Below are 20107 nucleotides of genomic sequence, written 5' to 3' on the forward strand. Positions count from 1 at the left end.
TTTTGGAGACAGGGTCTCCCTGTAGCCCCAGTTGGCCTGGAACTTGCTATGTAGACCAGGCTGGCCTTGAACGCCAGGCTGCAATTAACATTTTATTTTTTTAAATTACAGTGGCAAAGATAATTTTTCATAAACAAAGAAGTCAATATTAACTCTGTTAGAGTACAATGGTGCATGTCTTTGATCCCAGCATTCAGGAGGCAGAAGCAAGATGGATCTCTGTGAGATCAAAGCCAGTCTGGTCTATACAGTGAGTCAGTGAGTTCTCAAAAACAAACAAACAAAAAAAACCTGTTGGAAAATTGGCACCCAGCCTAAGATTGACTTATGAATTCAAACATCTGAAAGAAGTAAATGACAAAAAGATGATCAATAATGCATTTAAAATTTAATTTGTGAGGCTGGAGAGTTGGCTCAGTGGTTAAGAGCACTGGCTGAGGCAATTAATATTTTTGCAGAGGACCCAGGTTTGATTCCCAGAACCCACAAGGCAGCTAACAACCTTCCCTAACTCCAGTTCCAGTGGATCCAATGCCCTCTTTGACCTCTGCAGGCATTGCACGACAGGGGTACACTTACATACATGCTAGCAAATCACTCAAACACATAACATAGTTTTTAAAATAGAATTTAATTTGTGGCGTCTGGAGAGGTAGCTCAGTGGTTAAGAGCATTGGCTGTTCTTGCAGAAGACCTGGATTATGGTCTCAGCACTCATATGGCAGCTAACAACCAGTTATAAACTCCAGTTCCAGGGGACCCAACGCCTTCTTCTGGCCTCTATAGGTACTGCACAACATGGGTGCACTTTACATGCTGACAGACCATTCATACACATAAAACAAATTTTTAAAATTAAAAATTAAAAATTAATTTTTTAAAAAGACTTTGATTTATGGTATTGGCAAGATGGCAAAGGAGATAAGGATGCATGGTGCCATGCCTGTATTCAATCCCAGAATCCCACAGAGTAGAGAATTTATTTCTGCAAATTGTCCTCTGTCCTCTGACCTCCACAAGAGTGCTGTGATGCACACACATACAGACTAAATAGCTAAAATAAAATAAATGTAAAAAAAGAAATATTTAAAGAATTTAATTTGTGTAAAATGCATTTAGCCTAAGGATCAGGATTCTTTACTTCAGACATATAAATACACTCATAAGATCATTTCCAGAAGGGGCTGGAGAGATGGCTCAGCAGTTAAGAGAACTGACTGCTCTTGCAGAGGGACCCGGGTTTGATTCCCAGCACCCACATGGCAGCTACAAACCGTCCTTTAACTCCAGTTCCAAGGGGGATTCCAAAACCCTCTTCTGACCTCCGCAGCATCACCCAACATAGGTGCACTTACTTACATGCAAGAAATACACTCATACACATAAAATAAAAATAATAAAAGATTTTAAAAAGCCAGGCAAGGTGGTGCACACCTTTAATCCCAGCACTCGGGAGGCAGAGGCAGGTGGATCTCTGTGAGTTCAAGGCCAGCCTGGTCTACATAGTAAGTTCCAGGACAGCTGGGGCTACAAAGAGACCCCGTCTCAAAAAGACAAAAAAAAAAAAATTATTTCCAGAAAAGACATTAAGAAAAAGGTTACATCCTAAAATAAATTAAAATATACTGAAAGTGATGTAAGAATATCAAGACAAAGTTATGTCCGTTCCATATTTAAAACTGTACAGCAAATGACCCAACCCTCTATCATATTAAAAACATATAGATTGCTTGTTGCTGAAGGTCAAAGCAAGTAAAATGGGAGAGAACTACTTTTTTAAATAAGAATAATTTTATTGTGTCAGTGAAATGGTTCAGTGAATAAAGGTGCTTGCTGCCAAGTCTGACACCTGAATTTCATCTTCAGGATTCACAGAGTAGAACAAAATCAAGTCCTGCAAGTTGCCCTCTAACGTCTATGCATGTGCATACATACAGATTAGATCAGATCAGATTAGAGAGAAACAAAATACCAAACAAGATATGCCTAGGAGAGGTGGAAAAAGAGAATTAAAACACACTCCTTGGCTAGTAAATAAGAAAAATATTAACGATGAAAGAAAAGGAGAGGTTTTAAAGACCCTAAGTTTTCTAAACAAAACAAGTAAACAGAAAGATTTAAAACTTAGCCATGAATGGTTAAAAGAAGACAATGCATACAGGAGCTAGGGATGGGCTTGTGTGCCCTGAATGGGATATTAATTTCATTCAACATTTATTGCATTTGTACCTTCTCTCCAGTGACTTACACAGTGACAAAGTATATGTTTGATGTTTGCTCTGGTTTCCAAGGGCTCTGACACAACATTAATAATGGGCTAAAGATTTTAGGAGAGAAGGAGAAAAAGAACCCAAAGAAAATGAATCCACAAGATTTCTGAGCTTCCATGACCTTGAATTTATAGTGATCTCACAAATTAATGCAGTTCTTATTTTATGTTTGTTTGAGATTTTTTTTTAAATGGTTTTCACTTTTGTTTACAGATTCAGAAATTAATACTGAGCACAAAATAATATAAGAAAATCTGATGAATTATTCATGGACTTTGGACTAAATGCTTCCACTCACTTCATGTTCTCAAATAATAGTCTCATATAATTACCACAGCTGTGGAGTGTGCTTACCCCACCTACCTTCTTAACCACTAAATGTCACTGAAGGAGAAAATACAACACACTTTTGTGTGAAGTATTCTTTGATTAAACTGATGGCAAACTTTAAGATTCTCATAAAAGACTGTTCCTACATACTACTTTAAAAGTATGCTTATAATACAAAATGCAAATTCTCCAAAAGTGGAACAATGCAGAAGGCAATTACAATTGTCCATCTAGTAGCCAGGGCTCCCTCATTCTAAAAAGACAGCAGTTTGGGACAAAACAAAAATATATTTTTCTTTAAGACACATATTCTCAGGGCTGGCGAGATGTCTCAGCAGTTAGAGCACTGGCTGTTCTTGCAGAGGACCCAGGTTCAGTTCCCAGCACCCACATGGAAGCTAACAACTGCCCTTAACTCAAGTTTCAGAGGATCTGACACCCTCTTTTGGCCTCTGCTGGCACTGCATGACACAGGTGCACTTACCTGCAGGTAAAACATTCACAAACATAAAAAAAAATTTTTTTTTTTTTGAGACAGGGTCTCCCTGTAGCCCCAGCTGTCCTGGAACTCACTACATAGACCAGGCTGGCTTCGAACTCACAGAGATCTGCCTGCCTCTGCCTCCCAAGTACTGGGATTAAAGGCATGTTAGTTCAAGGCTAGCCTGGTCAATGTAGTGAGTTCTAGGCCAGTTGGGGCCACAGGGAGACCCTGTCTCAAAAAGACCAAAAAAAAAGTAAATAATTTTTTTTTCAAAGCCAAAAAAGATATAACATTCCTTCACAATTTAAGGATGAGGATAGAAGGAAAAAATGTATGCCATGTCCTAGAATGTAAGATTTATAGTATTAAACAGTTTAAAATGTGTAAAAATAATAAATGTAGTACTTAAGATAAAATGGCACTATCATTAGAAAGGTAGAAAACACAACTGGTGAGATGGGTTAACAGGTAAAGGCACTTGTTGCCAAGGTTTATGACCTGAGTTTGTTCCCCAGGACCCACATGGTAGGAGAGAATTAATTCCTGAAAGTTGTTCTCTGATACCCACATTCACTGTGGCATGAGCCCCACCCCCCAACAAAAAAGTAATAAAAGTAGAAAACATCAGAGTTAATAAATCTGCTTCATATCACTAACATTATCTCTAATTCACAATGTCAGACTTAGAACTCTACTAGATGACAAAATCCAGCCATTTAAAACACATTAGTCAAAATTATGACAAAAATCTTAATAGAGTAACTATAATTTAAGGGTTTCTGTTTTTAATAATACTGTAACACACATACCCATCCATCTTACTAGCAATACAAAAGTATGGAAATGAGCAATTTAACTCTATCATAAGCTGATATAAAATATACAGAGGGGGAGAGAAAGGAGATGGGGAAACAGGAAGGAGGAAAACCATCACAGTTTATTACCTAAAACACCTGTTAAAATCAAATATTTCTATGCTGGGTACATCTTTAATCCCAGAATTTGGAAGGCAGAATCAGGCAGATCTCTATGAGTTCGAGGCCAGCCTGGTCTCCATATGGAGTTCCAGGCCAGCTCCGGCTTCAGGGAGATTCTGTCTCAAATAGACAAAAGAAAAGCCAGCATGGTGGCATAGGCCTTTAATCCCAGCACTCCAAGGCAGAGGCAGATGGATCTCTATGAGTTCAAGGCCAGCCTGGTCTACATAGTGAGTTCCAGGCCAGGCCCCACTACAGGGAGACCCTGTCTCAAAAACACCAAAAAAAATCAAACATTTCTAGCACTTAATTTTGCCTTATCATCATATAATTACAAGTCACTCTTTATTTAGAGGTAGAGAGAACCAAACCATGCCTACTACACCATATCTATAAAGTCGTATGACTTATTTTTCTGTATTTTTATAGTCATCTCTTTAAAAATTTAAGCAAAGGAGAAAATACAGAGGTGGGCAGTGGAGAAGGGGAATAAATTATGACAAAAAACAATGATATTTATGAAAATGCCATTATGAAGCCCATTACTTTGTATGCACACTTTAAATTTTAATTTTAACCATATTTTAAGTATGAAAATGCTCAGCAAGAAGTGATATCTTTAAAAATTCACCTCATCATTAATGTTAAAATTTTGTGGTGTGATAATTTAATAGAGTATTACAAAGAACAAATTAAAACATACCTGGTTCATTATAGCCTTCTCTTAAGTACTGAATAAGACAAAAAATAAATCTTGGAAGGACGAATTCAGACATCATCAATAAGTCTTTGGGGACACAGGGAATATTTGAACTTGATTTAATCTGATGTCTTTTGCAAAACCTGTAATAAACAGAAAAAAGAACTAAGAAAAAGGAAAAAAAAGTAATAATATCCAGCCAGCCAAAAATATATTACTTTTATTTACAATATTCACAAACAAAATATAAAGCAAATACAAAAGCCAGCATAATACTTCATGATTTTTAGAGAGCCAGGTTATTTTAAAGAGCCAAGAAATATTTCCATCCTTTATAAACCATTAAGCATAATTTGATTATATCTGAAGAATTTACATTTTCTATTTCTGACTTAACAAACTAATGATATGAGTACTTGGAGTTTATTTTAAAAGTTTACACATTCAAGCTGGTGTAGTGGCGCACGCTTTTAATCCCAGCACTCAGAAAGGAAAGACAGGCAGATTTCTGTAAGATCCAGGCCAGTCAGGGCTGCATCATAGTGAGAACATATCAAAAAAAAAAAAAAAAGGCTGTAGGGATGGCTCAGTGTTAAAAGCACTGGTTATTCTTGCAAAGGAGCCAGGTTTAGTTCCCAGCACCCCACATGGAGGCTAACAATAGTCTATAACTCCAGTTCCAGAGACTATGGATACCCTCTTCTGACCTCCATGGGCACTGCACAACATGTGTGCACTTACAAACAAGCAGGCAATATAGTCATACACATAAAAATAATAAAATACTTTAAAACAAAAAGTTTATGCATGTATACATTCTTGCTGATCTTCCTTATACAGTACTTCAAAGAATTATTGCCTTGTACACTTAAGCAAAAATGACAAAGTATTCTATATTCATAATCTAAATAGTTACAAAGAAGTTACTTTGTTACCAAACACAAAATTACTACATTAAACATAAAATGCCTAGGGGCCAGAGAGATGGCTCAGCAGTTAAGACTTGTACTGGCTGCTCTTACAGAGGACCTAGGTTCAGATCCCAGTACCCACATGGAAGCTAACAACCATCCTGAACTCCAGTTCCAAGGATCTGATACCCTTTTCTGATATTCCCGGGTACTGCATACACGTGATACACTTAAATACATGAGGCAAAACATTTATACACATAAAATATATAAATAAATAAATTCTTAAAAATAGCCTGCAGAGGACCCGGGTTCAATTCCCAGCATCCACATGGCAGCTACAAGCCATCCTTAACTCCAGTTCCAGGGGAATCCAAAGCCCTCTTCTGACCTCCATGGCACTGTACAACACGGGTACATGCACATGCAGGCAATACACTCATACACATAAAATAAAAATAATAAATAAAAAAAATTTTTAAATAGCCTGCTCTCCTCATTTGTGGATCCTAGCATCAAATCTTTATAAATGACTACATATCCTGATGTAACTGCATGAACCAGGAAAATGGAAGGGAACCAGGGAGGTAAAGGGAAAGAAAGAACCTGAGAGAGAATACTAGTAGGAGACAAGGCAGGTGTTACTAAGGAAGAAATGTGTAAAAGGGGGGGGGGTAGTTAAAGGGAAGGAGGAGGAGGAGAGCTATACAAAAAACTATGGGAATAAAGGGGAAGAAGGAGCCCAAAAGAGGTGGCACCATAGCATACAAAAATTATCAAGGGAGAAATGGGGAAAATGGGGACACTTAAAATGGGAAAGGTGGGGAGGGTGGATAACACAGAGAGTGAAAGAGGAAAGGAGAGAATTGTATTAGGCCAAAAAAACCTACTGAAAAATTACACATATAATATCCCTACTTGAGTCCATGAGTATAGCTGAAGACTACATAACAAGAAACAGTGCCAGACAGGAAAAACCTTCCTTTGAGTTGTTGGCCAGCATAGTCCAAGGGACTTCCAGAATTACACAGGCTATTGCCACAGTCTTTGATTACCTCCCAGAACTTGAAGGTAAGACCCTATTGCTGATGACAGGACATACTTTGGACACAGGATTTGGAGCAACGGAGCTGGAAGTGACCTGGAAGCCACCTCGCCCAAAGGCTAGCTCTCATAGCTCTGGAGAGTACTATGCAAGCTGCTAAGGGAGAACATCAATCAATGGTCCAACCCCAGCTTCAAGGCCTAAAAGCCACATCAATGACCAGCACAGTAAATTGGTGCAATAGTGACACTTTTATCTTGGGGGTAATCAACAGTTGCCTAATTGGACTTAAAGCCCACTCAATGGGAAGAAATTCATGTGGTACTGTAAACCCAGTCAAATACACATAGCTGAAGAGGTCATAAATCTTAGTTGAAGAATTACTGGTGCTGATTACTGCTGGGTGAGGAAGAGCTGATCTTCTTAAAGGGAGGGAGATATGCAGACTAGATCCCAGTGGATGAACTTGCACTGAGGGACATCTGAGGACACTAATTTTATATGGTAGATCTTAACACAAACGACAGACTGTATGAACTCCAGTGGGGGGTGCTATGGGAGGGTGCCAAAGGGGAAAGGGGTATAAAGATTATTTTCTGCATGAATACACAAAGAATTTGGATCCCAGCACCTAGGTCAGATGGTTCACAAATGCTCCAAGGGATCTAACACCTTCTTTTAGCCTCCGCAGGCATGCACAGGCACACACAAAATCTAAAAACAAAGCCTAGTCCCTAATGAGGAGGTCAAATGCCAGATCACTTCAGTCTCAGAGCAATTGCTCTGGACAGATATAATAGCTATGAAATGAAGACTTCATTAATTTGAGATTCTAAGCCAGGTGTAGTAGCACATACCTGTAGTCCCAGTATTTAAGAAGTTTGCCAGGTTTGTCATGACAGCAAAGGCTATACAGAAAGACCCTCTCTCAAAACAATGGTGATGACAAAAATTCCAATACTTGAGAGCTAGAGAGAGGAGTCAGCTATATGCTAGTTCAAAGCCAGCCTGGCCTAGATGAGATCATGTCTCAAAAAGGCAAAACTAAATAAATAGAGAACCAAATTCGTATAAAAAAATTATTTAAAAAAAATAGCCAGGCTTAGTGGTGTACACCTTTGATCCCAGCACTCAGGAGGTAGAGGCAGATGGATCTCTGTGAAATTAAGGCCAGCCTGGTTGACATAATGAATTCCTGCCCTGCTGGAATAAAGTACTTTTTAAAGGATCTCTGTGAGATTAAGGCCAACCTGGTTGGCATGGTAAATTCTTGCCCTGCTGGAATAAAGTACTTTTTAAAAGAATATGTAAATTTAGGAATTTAATATATGATCAATATAGTATCAAAACAACATAGTGAAAAGACTTAAAGAATTTTTTTTCAATTATTGGGGTGGAGGTATGTGCACATGAGTGCAGTTTCTCACAGAGGCCAGAAGCATTGGATTCCTCTGGAGAAAGACTTACAAGCTGCCCAACCTGGGAAATGAACTCAGGAACTTTGCAGGAGCAGTATACATTCTTACCTTCTGAGCCATCTCTCCACTTCCATGAAAGACTTTTAATAAATTGCTTTAGGTCAAAACTGATTATCTAAACACAAGAAGTAAATTTTATTCCACACACATTCTACCTTAAACCACACAAATATATTTCATACATACTAAAAGTAAAATGTGAAAACTCCGGCATGGGGGCTGGAAAGACAGCTCAGCGGTTAAGAGGACTGGGTCCTTTGGTCAAAAAAATAAAAAGAGGACTGGGTCCTTACAGAGGACCCAGATTCAGTTCCCAGCACCCACATGGAGGCTAACAACTGTCTGTAACTCCAGTTCCAGGTGATCTGATGCCCTCTTCTGACCTCCATGAGCACTGTACAACGCAGGTGCACTTACACACATGCAGGCAAAACACATAAAAGTAATTTTTTTTTCTGGTCTTTTTGAGACAGGGTCTCCCTGTAGCCCCAGCTGCTAGATTCACCATGGAGGCCAGGCTGGCCTCAAATTCACAGAGATCCGCCTGCCTCTGCCTCCTGAGTGCTGGGATTAAAGGCGTGCGCCACCACACCTGGCCAAAAGTAGTTTTTTTAATTTAAAAAAAAAAAATACAAGCCGGGTGTGGTGGCGCATGCCACACACTGAATGTGCATGGCACCAAACCTCAATGGCCAGCTTCTACTTACAAGTATGCAAGATAAAGAACAAGCTAAATGACATCACAAGAAAACAAAAAGACAAACCAAGAATGTGGAGCAATACATACAAGAAAACTGATCCAATTTCTGTAACCTGTCAGTGTCAGGGGGATCAGAAGAGCTATTCTGGGTTAAAAGAGGCTTGAAAGACTCAGTAATCAGATATAATATGTGAATACCCAGGATGACCTGATTATGAGCAAGGCACTAGTTCACTACAGTGAATTTTATTAGATATGATAGTGTCATTGTGGTAACAGAGTATGTTCATAGGTATTTGATGACATTAAGGAATTATTTGGACCAGGCATGGTAGTGTATGACTTTAATCCCAGTACTCTAGAGGCAGAGAGGCAGCCAGATAGACCTCTGTGAGTTCTAGGGCTGCCTGGTCTGCATAGGCAGTTCCAGACTAGCTAACCGGGACAGCATAGTGAAAATGGGAGGGAGGGAGGAAGGGAAAAATTTATTATTTAGGCAACTTAAGCAGAACAAAATCACAAAGTCACTGATGAATAATATGCATAAAAACTGCCGGGCATGGTGGCACAGGCCTTTAATCCAGCACTTGGGAGGCAGAGGCAGACAAATCTCTGAGTTCAAAGTCAGCCTGGTCTACATAGTAAATTTCAGGCCAGCTGGGGCTACAGGGAGAACCTGTCTCAAAAAGATTTCTTGTTGTGTTGTTGTTTTTGTTTTCAAAAAGATTTTTTTTTTTAATTCCCTTTCAGGGCTGGAGAGATGGCTCAGTGGTTAAGAGCACTGACTGCTCTTGCAGAAGACCCGAGTTTGATTCCCAGAACCCACATGGTGGCTAAAAACCGTCCTTAACTCCAGTTCCAGAGGAATCTAGTGCACTCACATACATGCAGGCAATACACTCATACACATAAAATGAAAATAATAAATTAAAAAAAATTTAATTCCCTTTCTTCCTCAAACAAAACTTAGTAAACATGTAGATAAGGGTTAATTTAAGATCTCATCCAAACCAAAGTACCATGGAAGAATGCATGTAAATAACAGATATGATTTTGCTTTTACTACTATTTTTCCTTTTATACTAGTTGAGTAGAAGGAGTTCCTTATGAATGCTTGTGCAAATGGTACTTGAGCAAATCAGCTGCAGTAAGCAGCCTGGGGACAGGGAGCAGGTGAGCAAGGCTCATAGAAAAGATCTATCTTTCCTTCCTTCCTTCCTTCCTTCCTTCCTTCCTTCCTTCCTTCCTTCCTTCCTTTCTTTTCCTTTTGGTCTTTTTGAGACAGGGTCCTCCTGTAGTTAGAGCTGTCCTAGAACTCACTAAGTAGACCAGGCTGGCCTTGAACTCACGGAGATCCGCCTCCCTCCCTCCCTCTGCCAGTGCTGGGACTAAAGGCGTGTGCCACCACACCTGGCTTAATCAGTTTTTCTCAGCTACAAGCATTTTGGTCAGGCAGTTACAGAGATGTGCAGTTTCTTTTCATGTACAGGACTTGCCCACCTTCTAAATGGACTTAGGTCTTCTTTAAAATCTGCGTGCATTTGTGTGTGAATAGTGTATGGGAAGGACTGAGAGAGAAGAAAAAGACAAACCTATATAAGAATTGTAGTCAGAAGTTTCCCTGAATATACACTGGCATATAAATTTTTTAATATTTTATTATTTTGTTGTATGTGTATGCATATATTGCCTGCATGTAGGTAAGTGCACCCGTGTCGTGCTATGCTCTTGGAGGACAGAAGAAGCTGTCGGATCCCCTGGAACTGGAGTTATGGACAGTTGCTAGCTGCCATGTGGGTGCTGGGATTCAAACCCAGGTCTTCTGCAAGAACAACTAGTGTTCTTAACCGCTGAGCCATCTCTCCAGCCGCTACTGGAATATATTTTTAAATAGTGACATGAAAAACTGTAAATTAGGGATTCTTCTTTGTTTCTGGAACTGATAATACGTTGTCATCATTTTGGTAATCTCATTTCTCATCATCCGCTCAATTGCTCATCCTCTAATTAGGTACTCTATAATTTTAAAAAAAGGTTAGATTTCTATGAACTAGAACTTTAACACTGGTAAATGGTGTTGCCTCTTTTTATTCTCTTTAAGAACATAAGAAGTGATCCACTGCTTAAGTTTATTTGAAGTTGTATACACACACATATATGTAGATATATATTTCTGCCCTCTTCATTTTAGTACTTTGAATCTAACCCAGGGTCCTACATCTGTAAGTATGTACTTTCCTACTGAACTATACCCCCAAACCCTGGAGTAATAGTGAGTAGAGATTTTAACTTAAGTTATGAATTCCTGTTAGTAAATCTTGTTTTTTCTGGTTACCACATTTATATACAATGAGAATTTGTAAAATGCCTATATGTATAGTTTATAAGAATTTCTAGGGCCAGTTATGGTATGTACTTATAAACCTAGTACTTGGGGGAGGTGGAGGCAGGAAGATTAGAAGTTCAAGTCTAGCTTCAGCAACTTTAGGAAGTTTGAAGCCAGTCTGTATTACATGGAACACTGCTTCAAAAAACAAAGAAAAAAAAAATCAAAAATTCTGTAAGATGGGTAATATTCACATACCTTTAGGAGACATCACAAAACATTGGTAAGTATCACTTTAATTCTAATTTATAATGAATTTAAGCTGATGTAGTGATAAAATCTAAAGGTAAATAAATTTTAAAAGTTCAAAAGAACCTTAGAGGGTTAAAAGATTATACACTGAGATCTGGCAATGGTTAGAGAAGTTCATCCTTAATGCTGGTGTCAATATGCTATGTGTAACAGGTTCTAAAATTAATATACATCAGTGTGCCATTTCTGCGACTAAAACCTAGGGTCTTGTGCATGTTAGGCAAGTGCTCTATCAATTAGATGCCTAGCCTGTTGGTTTTTATTATTTAGGAAAAGTAACCCTTTGACTAGCCTTTGAGAGTTGTAAACATTTTTTTCCTATTTTATCATGGACAAACAAATGCCCATGATTATCTTTTTCTTGGTAGAACTTTTCATTATCAAGTTTTTTGGGTTTTGTTTTATTTATTTATTTATTTATTTATTTATTTATTTATTTATTTGTAGATCAGGCTGCCCTTGAACTCACAAAGATCGCCTGCCTCTGCCTCCTGGGTGCTGGGATTAAAGGCATAAGCCACCATGCCTGGTAGAAAGGGAATTTTTAAATTCACAAAAATCTGTGGCTCTAGGGGCTGGTTAAGAGCACTGGCTGCTCTTGCAGAGGACCCAGGTATTCCCAGCACCCACAAGGTGGCTAAAAACCATTTGTAACTCTGGTGCCAGGAGAATCCGATGCCCTCTTCTGACCTCCCCAGGCACTGCATGACATAGGTACACTTACATACATGCAGGCAATACACTCATACACAAAATATACAAATAAATTAATTTTTAAAAATCAATATTCCAAGCGCAGCCATGGCTTGTGGTCCCAAGAAAAATCTGAAGTGCATAGCAGCTCCAAAACATTGGATGCTGGGTAAACTGACCGGCGTGTTAGCTCCTGGTCTATCCACTGGTCCCCACCAGCTGGAGAATATCTGCTTCTTATCACTTTCATAAGGAATAGACTTAAGTATACCCTGACTGGAGATGAAATAAAAGATTTGCAAGCAGTGCTTCATTAAGATTGACGGCAGTGTCAGAACTGATATAAACTACCAAGACTAGAGAGAATTTCTGTCTGATCTATGATACCAAGGGTCACTTTGCTGTTCATCATATTAGGCCTGAAGAGGCCAAGTACAAGCTGTGCAAAATGAGAAAGATCTTTGTGGGCACAAAAGAAATCCCTCATCTGGTGACCCATGATGCTCACACCATTCTCTATCCTGATCCCCTCATCAAAGGGAATGACACCATTGAGATTGAGTTGCAAATGAGCAAAATAACTATGGCTTCATCAAGTTTGACACAGGTAACCTATGTGTGGTGACTGGAGGCAACTTGGAAAGAATTGGTGTGATTACCAACAGAGACATTCAGGCTCTTTTGATATGGTTCACATGAAAGATGTCGATGGCAACAGCTTTGCCACTTAGCTTTACAACATTTTTGTTATTGGCAAAGGCAATAAACCATGGATTTCTCTTCCCCAAGAAAAAGAAATCCACCTCACCATTGCTCAAACAAGAACAATAAGCTAGCTGCCAAGCAAAGCAGTGGATGAAATGGTCTCTAGAAGACATGCTAGAGAAGTTTGTGTTCTTCCAACAAGCTAGGTGGCATGATGGAGGGGCTATTAGAGAGCATCATGATTTTTTTTTTTTTTAATCTGTGGCTCTAGTACAAATTCAACCATTTTTTCTTAAAGAGATAGTAAATTTTTGGCCCTAAGGTCCATATAGTCTGTTATAAATATTCAATGCTGCCTTGATACGGCAAAAGAAACCATGAGCAATATGTAAATGAGTGTTCTAATCAAATGTTATTCACAAAAACAAGCACTGAACTTGACATTAGTTTGCCAACCCCATGTTCCAAAGAGACCCAAAAGGTGGAGAGCCAAAGAACAGAAAACACAAAAGTCTTCTTAATCCAGTAATCAAATTAATCCACTATGCAGCTGATCTATTAATCAAATGAAGTCAATACCCAGACTGTAAAGTGTTTAACACACAGAAATCTGACTCTCTGTTCCAAAGGTCTAAGGTGCATCTCAATTATCAAATGAAGAACTGGTAGTAACAATCTCCAAGACCTGGTTTAATACTGAAATTCTCTGTGTTCAGTTGCAGATAGTAACACCAGTGCCTGGAGAGGTTAAATCACATTGCCTTCAAACCATAAATATTATCGGGAAAAAAAAATAGCCATGGGAGACAAAGTCACAGGAAAAATGAGCATCTCTAAACAGAGGTCTTTGTGCAACTGATTAGACAGTAAGCAAATGAGTAGTTCCTATTTCAAATCAATATTTATTTAGCACAGACTCCAATTTAGAAAACTTAGGTCCCTGTCTTATCACTTACTTTCCACTTACTAAGTAAGGCTCTATAACCTTGAACTTTTTCCTCCACAAGTAATCTGAAAGATTAACACAGGGATTACTATGGTGGGAAAGAGTATAAAAAAGTAACTCAATAGAAAATTGTCAAGACAGTATATGTTAATAAAATCATATCAAGAATTGCAACAATTGTCACTGGGTATGGTGGTGCACGCCTTTAATCACAGCACTCAGGAAGCAAAGACATCTCTGTGATATCGAGGCCAGTCTAGGATGGTCTACATAGCAAGTTTCAAGCCATCAGGGGCTGCATAGTGAGACCTTGCCACCCCCAAAAAAACTGTCTAAGCATACCAATTAAAAGACAAAAACCAAGCCGGGCGTGGTGGCACACACACCTGTAGTACCAGCACTTGGAAGGCAGAGGCAGGCGGATCTCTGTGAGTTCAAGGCCAGCCTAGTCTACACAGTGAGTTCCAGGACAGCTGGGGCTACAGGGAGACCCTGCTTCAAAAAAGACAAAAAAAAAAAATGTTTTTTATGTTATGTGTATGGGTGTCAAGCACAAGACCCATGCCAACTCAATCAGACAAGGGCCCAGAGTAGTCTAGAACTGTTGGAGACTGATTACTGCTGGGTGAGGGACAGTAAACCTTCCTTCTTAAGACCTCTAGATAAACTGACAAGACTCCAGTGGATGAACTTACACCAAAAGACATCCAGGTAAAATGCCTGACCTGATGGGATTTAACATGTATGGCACAATATATGAGGCCCGATGGGGTAGGGAGTGTGGAGGCATGGATGGTGGATGGGTTCTTAAGAACTATTGTATGAAATGTACAAAAGCACAATAAAAAATATTTTTAAAACAAAAACCAGAATCCAGAATATAGGCATCTTCTGTGCTTCCTGTTTATTAGGTAAGCTGCTCTGACCTCCAATGCCCTCCCATCATGATGGACTGAAACCATGGACCAAAATCAATCTTTCTTCCCTTGCTTCCTGAAGTATTTTGTCACAGGAACAAAAAACTAACACCATCCTGCCAACACCTAATCTTGGACTTATTCCAGAACTGTGAAAAATACATTTCTGTTGTTAAGCCATCAATTACGTGGTATTTGGTTATGGCAGCCAAAGCAGACAAATATATCATACTAAGAATCTTTAGCATGTTTTTTAAAGTCTGGTTGTAAGCCACTGAGCTTTTAAATCAGGAATATGCTCACTTTATCTGAGAAGGAACATTCTAGCTGCAAAGGAGAAAAGGGATCAAATCAAAGCAAGACCAGAACAGACTGATGAGGGCACTGTGGTGGGCACTAAGGCCATCAGAATAAATGAGATGTCAGGTTAGTTGTGTACACCTATAGTCCCAGCAACTTGGGAGGCTGAGACAAAAAGTTTGTGTCCAGAGGTTTGAGACCAGTGTGGGTGTGTGCTGGACAGCTTTAGTTGTCAATGTGACACACCTGGGTAGAGGAAGCCTCAACTGGGGATTCAGTCAATAAAGTGATTGCTGTGCAAGTATGAGGACCTGAGTTCAGATCCCTAGAACTCAAGCAAAAAACTAGGCATGGTGGCACACAAGAAAGAAGAGACAGCCAGATCCCTGAAGCTCATTGGCTAGTCAGCTTAGTCAAACCGATGGGCTTCAAGTTCAGTGAAAGACCCTGTCTCAGTGGAGAGAGCTAGTGAATGGGCTTCTCTAGGAAGCTGCAATTAAATTACTTACCACTAGCTATATATACTGTTTTGGTGACTCTTAAATTCTATCTTAGGTTTCTGAAAGAACTTATTTTTCTTTTCTCTCTCTTTTTGATAAGATTACAGGGTGACGCTGGGGGTGCCTTGGATGGCATTACAATCCAGTAAGATAAAACCAGGAGCCACTACGGTTGAACAAGGGGATTAGGACATGCCCTATTACTGTACAGGGGGTTTCTGGTGAGATTCCTAGAAAATTCTAGGATTATAGTTAGGAAGGGAAAAGGTCCTTAAATACATATTGCTGTGTTGTAAGAATTCTTGATTCTCAGCTGGCAAGAGGCTTCAACCAGACTGCAAACACAAGTTCCTTTCCTTCCCATGTCCCCATAATTTCTCTTCTTTCTACCCTGCCTCAGTTCCTTCCACCAATTGCAGCCTAACATAGGCACAGATACTGGACTCCCCTAAAACAGTTATGTGTGTACTGTTCCTATTCAGTCAGAGTACAAAAATATGCATGGATATGGCAGATTTCAGGTTAATGGCAAACTCCAAGGAAAGAAAACAGGAGACAAGAAACAAAGTCAGGCTTTAGTTTTCTTCTTGAAAGCAGCTCTAAAGCAAACATATTTACACCTAATCTAAATAGTAAGTACAAAGGTACTTATTCTTGCATCTGTTGGTATATTAAAATTGTTTCATAGTTTTAAATAGTTTTAAATATTATAATAGGCCAGGCATGGTGGCACACTCCTTTAATCCCAGCACTCGGGAGGCAGAGGCAGGCGGATCTCTGTGAGTTCAAGGCCAGCCTGGTCTACATAGTGAGTTCCAGGACAGCTGGGGCTACAGGGAGACCCTGTCTCAAAAAGACCATAAATAAATAAATAAATAAATAAATAAATAAATAAATAAATATAATAGAAAAAAATAATTACAATTAAGAAGGCTTCCAAGGGACTGGAGATAGCTTAGCAGTTAAGAGCACTGGCTGTTCTTGCAGAAGACCCGGTTTCAAATCCCAACACCCACATGACAGCTAACAACTGTCCATAACTCCAGTTCCAGAGAATCCAACAATCTCTTCTGTCCTCCATAGGCACTGCATTGCATGACATGGGTGCACTTACATACATGCAGGCAATACACACACATACATAAAATAAAAATATTTTTTTAAAAAGGCTTCCAAATTGCTATTAATTTTTTTTACCATGAAGCAGAGCATCATGTATAGTTTCCTGTAAATAAGCCATGAAAAGAAGTCAATAAACAGAGTAGGAAATGAAAATTTTCCTCAGCTCTTCTTTTTCTAAGCTCTTAACATCATGGGTGTTCTGTTCCTCTATTTGAGTTGGTAATTTGAGAGTTAGATAGCTTTTACTGTATAGAGAAAATTCCAAGTTCATAGGGAAGAAAATTTTACAGATATATAAGAACATACATAATTTAAGAGATTAGTTTTAATATTTTCCCTATAAAAACAATAACTATATTATATGACGATTAACCAGTGTGCTAAAATTTCAGTATGTATGAAAAGGATATAAATGAGAGAGTAAAGGCACATATCTTTATTGTCAAACTTTTATTAAAAGTTCATTATCTGGCCGGGCACGGTGGCACATACCTTTAATCCCAGCACTTGGGAGGCAGAGGTAGGTGGATCTCTGTGAGTTCAAGGCCAGCCTGGTGTACACAGCAAGTTCCAGGCCAGCTGGAACTACAGGGAGACCCTGTCTCAAAAACAGACCAAAAATAAAAGGGCTGGAGAGCTGGCTCAGCAGTTAAGAGCACTGACTGCTCTTGCAGAGGACCCAGGTTCGATTCCCAGTACCCACATGGCGGCTACGAACCATCCTTAACTCCAGTCCCAGGGGAATCCAAAGCCCTCTTCTGACCTCCAAAGCATTGCACAACACGGGTGCACTTACATACATGCAGGCAATACACTCATACACATGAAATAAAAATAATAAAGAAAAGAAAAAGAAAAAGATGTGAGAGAAACATAGTGGGCTTGAAAATATTTACCATCCATATCAAAGCAATATAATTTGAATTAGAAAAACAAAACAAAAAGTTCATTATTTGTATAAGTAAAAACTAAGGATGAAAAAAAGAACATTAACTCAAACATTCAATCCCTGAAGCATGGTTTCACACTTGTGCTTTACCAATGCTGCCCCTATGGATGAGTCTCATTCACTGTGATTTAAAGCCTGCACCAAGTGCTTGCTTCAGCAGCACAGAAACAAAACTGGAATGACAAAGACAAGGCAAGGATGGCCCCTGCTCAAGGATGACAAGCCAGTTCATGAAGCATTACATACTTTTAGGTCTTTACATGACAGAATGCATGAAAACCAGTGGGGTGCAGACAGGGGAGGGGTTCTAAATATGATCAAGAGATATAAATTTGCAAAAAAAAAAAATTAAGAATTTTTTTTAATTTTTAAAAATGTATTTAATAATCACATAATTAGTAGAAGCATTTCATTACAACAGCATTGACATAGTCAATAACAGTTTCCAGAGCAAAGATGCATCTCTTTCAAAATTTGCTGTAAATTTTTAGGTTCACAGTGTTGAATTAATAGTTATACATTATTGTACTCAGTATAAACCCTGTAAGACATAAAATTGAATGTGGTTTTAGCCTTTAAAAAAGATCTCTAGCCAGGCATGGTGGTGCACACCTTTAATCCTAGCACTTGGGAGGCAGAGGCAGGCAGAGGCAGGCAGATCTTTGTGCGTTCAAGGCCAGCCTGGTCTACATAGTGAGTTCAGGTCAGCTGGGACTACAGGGAGACCCTGTCTCAAAAGACAAAAAAAAGAAAAATTTAAAACATTAAGAAAAGAATTATATTTGAGGAAGAAGCATAAAAATTTGCTTCATGTTAATTAGTAGATATGAAAAACATTACCATTGCAATCTACCTGATGACTTTATATCCATGCTCAGGTGCCAAGGAGCTCAGAAAGTAACTGACTGTGACTAGTAATAATCAGATATATAGAGATTAGAGATGCATGTGTAAACATCTAAGTGTTAGTAGCATTAAAAATGAGTTTTTCTACCCAGGCATGGTAACGCACGCCTGTAGTCCCAGCACTTAGGAGGCAGAGGCAGGTGAATCTCTGTGAGAACAAGGCCATCCTGGTCTACATAGCAAGTTCTAGGCCAGCTGGGGCTCCAGGGAGACCTTGATCCCAAACAAACACAAACACAAAAAAAAAGTATGATACCCAATGACACTAAAAATTAGAGAGAAATGCTGGGCATGGTGGCACACTCCTAACAAGCGGGTCTCTGTGAGTTCAAGGCCAGCCTAATCTACATAGTGAGTTCCAGGAGACCCTGTTCAAAAATAAAAAAAAATTAAATTAGTCCTCAGCAGCAAACAGTAAATGTTTTCAAGATTTAAGCTTCAATTAACTGAGATTTTCAATTGAAATTTTTTAAATACTAACTTCTGTTTTGTTTTCTTTTGTTTTTTTGCTTGCTTGTTTGTTTTTTCCAAGACAGGGTCTCTCTGGAGCCCCAGCTGTTCTGGAACTTGATATATAACCCAGGCCGGTCTCCATCTCACAGAGATCCACCTGCCTCTGCCTCCCAAGTGCTGGGACTAAAGGTGCGCCCCACCATGCCTGGCTAAACACTAAATTTTTTCAGTATCTTATTTTCATTTCATATGTATAAATGGCCGACATGTGTTATGTAAGTGCACCCGTGTTGTGCGATGCCCAAGTTGGTCAGAAGAGAGCATCAGATCCCCTGGAACTGGAATTAGGACGTTAGCAGTCATGTGGTGCTGGGAACCGAACCCAGGTCCTCTGCAAAAGCAGCCAGTGCTCTTAAGCACTGAGCCGTCTCTCCAGCCTTGCTAATTTATTTTTAAAAGAAAGAAAGAAAGAAAGAAAGAAAGAAAGAAAGAAAGAAAGAAAGAATCCACAAAGATTTATGAGAGGGATACAAGACACAAGTGATTCGACTTTAGAAATGCCCGTATCATGGTACTAATAATGTGTTCAAGTGCACAGAATTGGTTTGGTATCACTGGTAAAAAATGGTTTCCCGCCTTTTCCCTCGTCGGACGTCTGGAGACACAATGGGTCACCAGCAGCTCTACTGGAGTCACCCGGGGAAACAGCCAGGGTTCTCACTCCTGCCGCTCTAACAGCCATGGTCTGATCAGGAAGTACTGGCTGAACATGTGCCAGCAGTGTTTCCACCAGTATGCAAAGGACATAGGCTTCATTAGGTTGGACTAAGCAACCTTGAATGGATGAATTCAAGACCATCTACTCAGTGAAAGAGATCATGCTTGTCTTTGTACATAAATTTAAAAAATTCAAATCCTGGGCTGGAGAGATGGCTTAGCAGTTAAGAACACTGGCTATTCTTGCAGAAGACCTGGGATCCAATTCCAGGACCCACATGGCAGCTAACAACTATCCATAACTCTCTTCTGACTTCCACGGGCATTGCACGACACAGGTGCACTTACCTACATGCAGGCAATACA

General features: G+C 39.3%; 1 protein-coding gene, 1 non-coding gene and 2 pseudogenes across 5 annotated transcripts in view; 3 read left to right on the plus strand and 1 right to left on the minus strand.

The window, feature by feature from the left end:
- The window catches only part of Ubr3 (ubiquitin protein ligase E3 component n-recognin 3), a 219890-nt gene that overhangs the window by 195979 nt on the left and 3804 nt on the right, over positions 1-20107 (minus strand). For all 4 annotated transcript variants that reach the window (XM_029565777.1, XM_029565774.1, XM_029565775.1 and 1 more), the window contains exon 2: positions 4765-4904. In XM_029565777.1, coding sequence (XP_029421637.1) covers positions 4765-4904 — 140 coding nt within the window. The remainder of the gene's footprint in view (positions 1-4764; positions 4905-20107) is intronic.
- On the plus strand, positions 12335-13085 carry LOC103737975 (annotated as a pseudogene).
- On the plus strand, positions 17810-17915 carry LOC115071201. Its single transcript, XR_003850309.1, has one exon. It is a non-coding gene; the product is annotated as a U6 spliceosomal RNA (small nuclear RNA).
- Positions 19691-19853, plus strand: LOC108491068 (annotated as a pseudogene).

This window comes from Nannospalax galili, unplaced genomic scaffold (genome assembly GCF_000622305.1).
Source record: "Nannospalax galili isolate Female #2095 unplaced genomic scaffold, S.galili_v1.0 scaffold1398, whole genome shotgun sequence".
Taxonomy (NCBI): Eukaryota; Metazoa; Chordata; class Mammalia; order Rodentia; family Spalacidae; genus Nannospalax; species Nannospalax galili.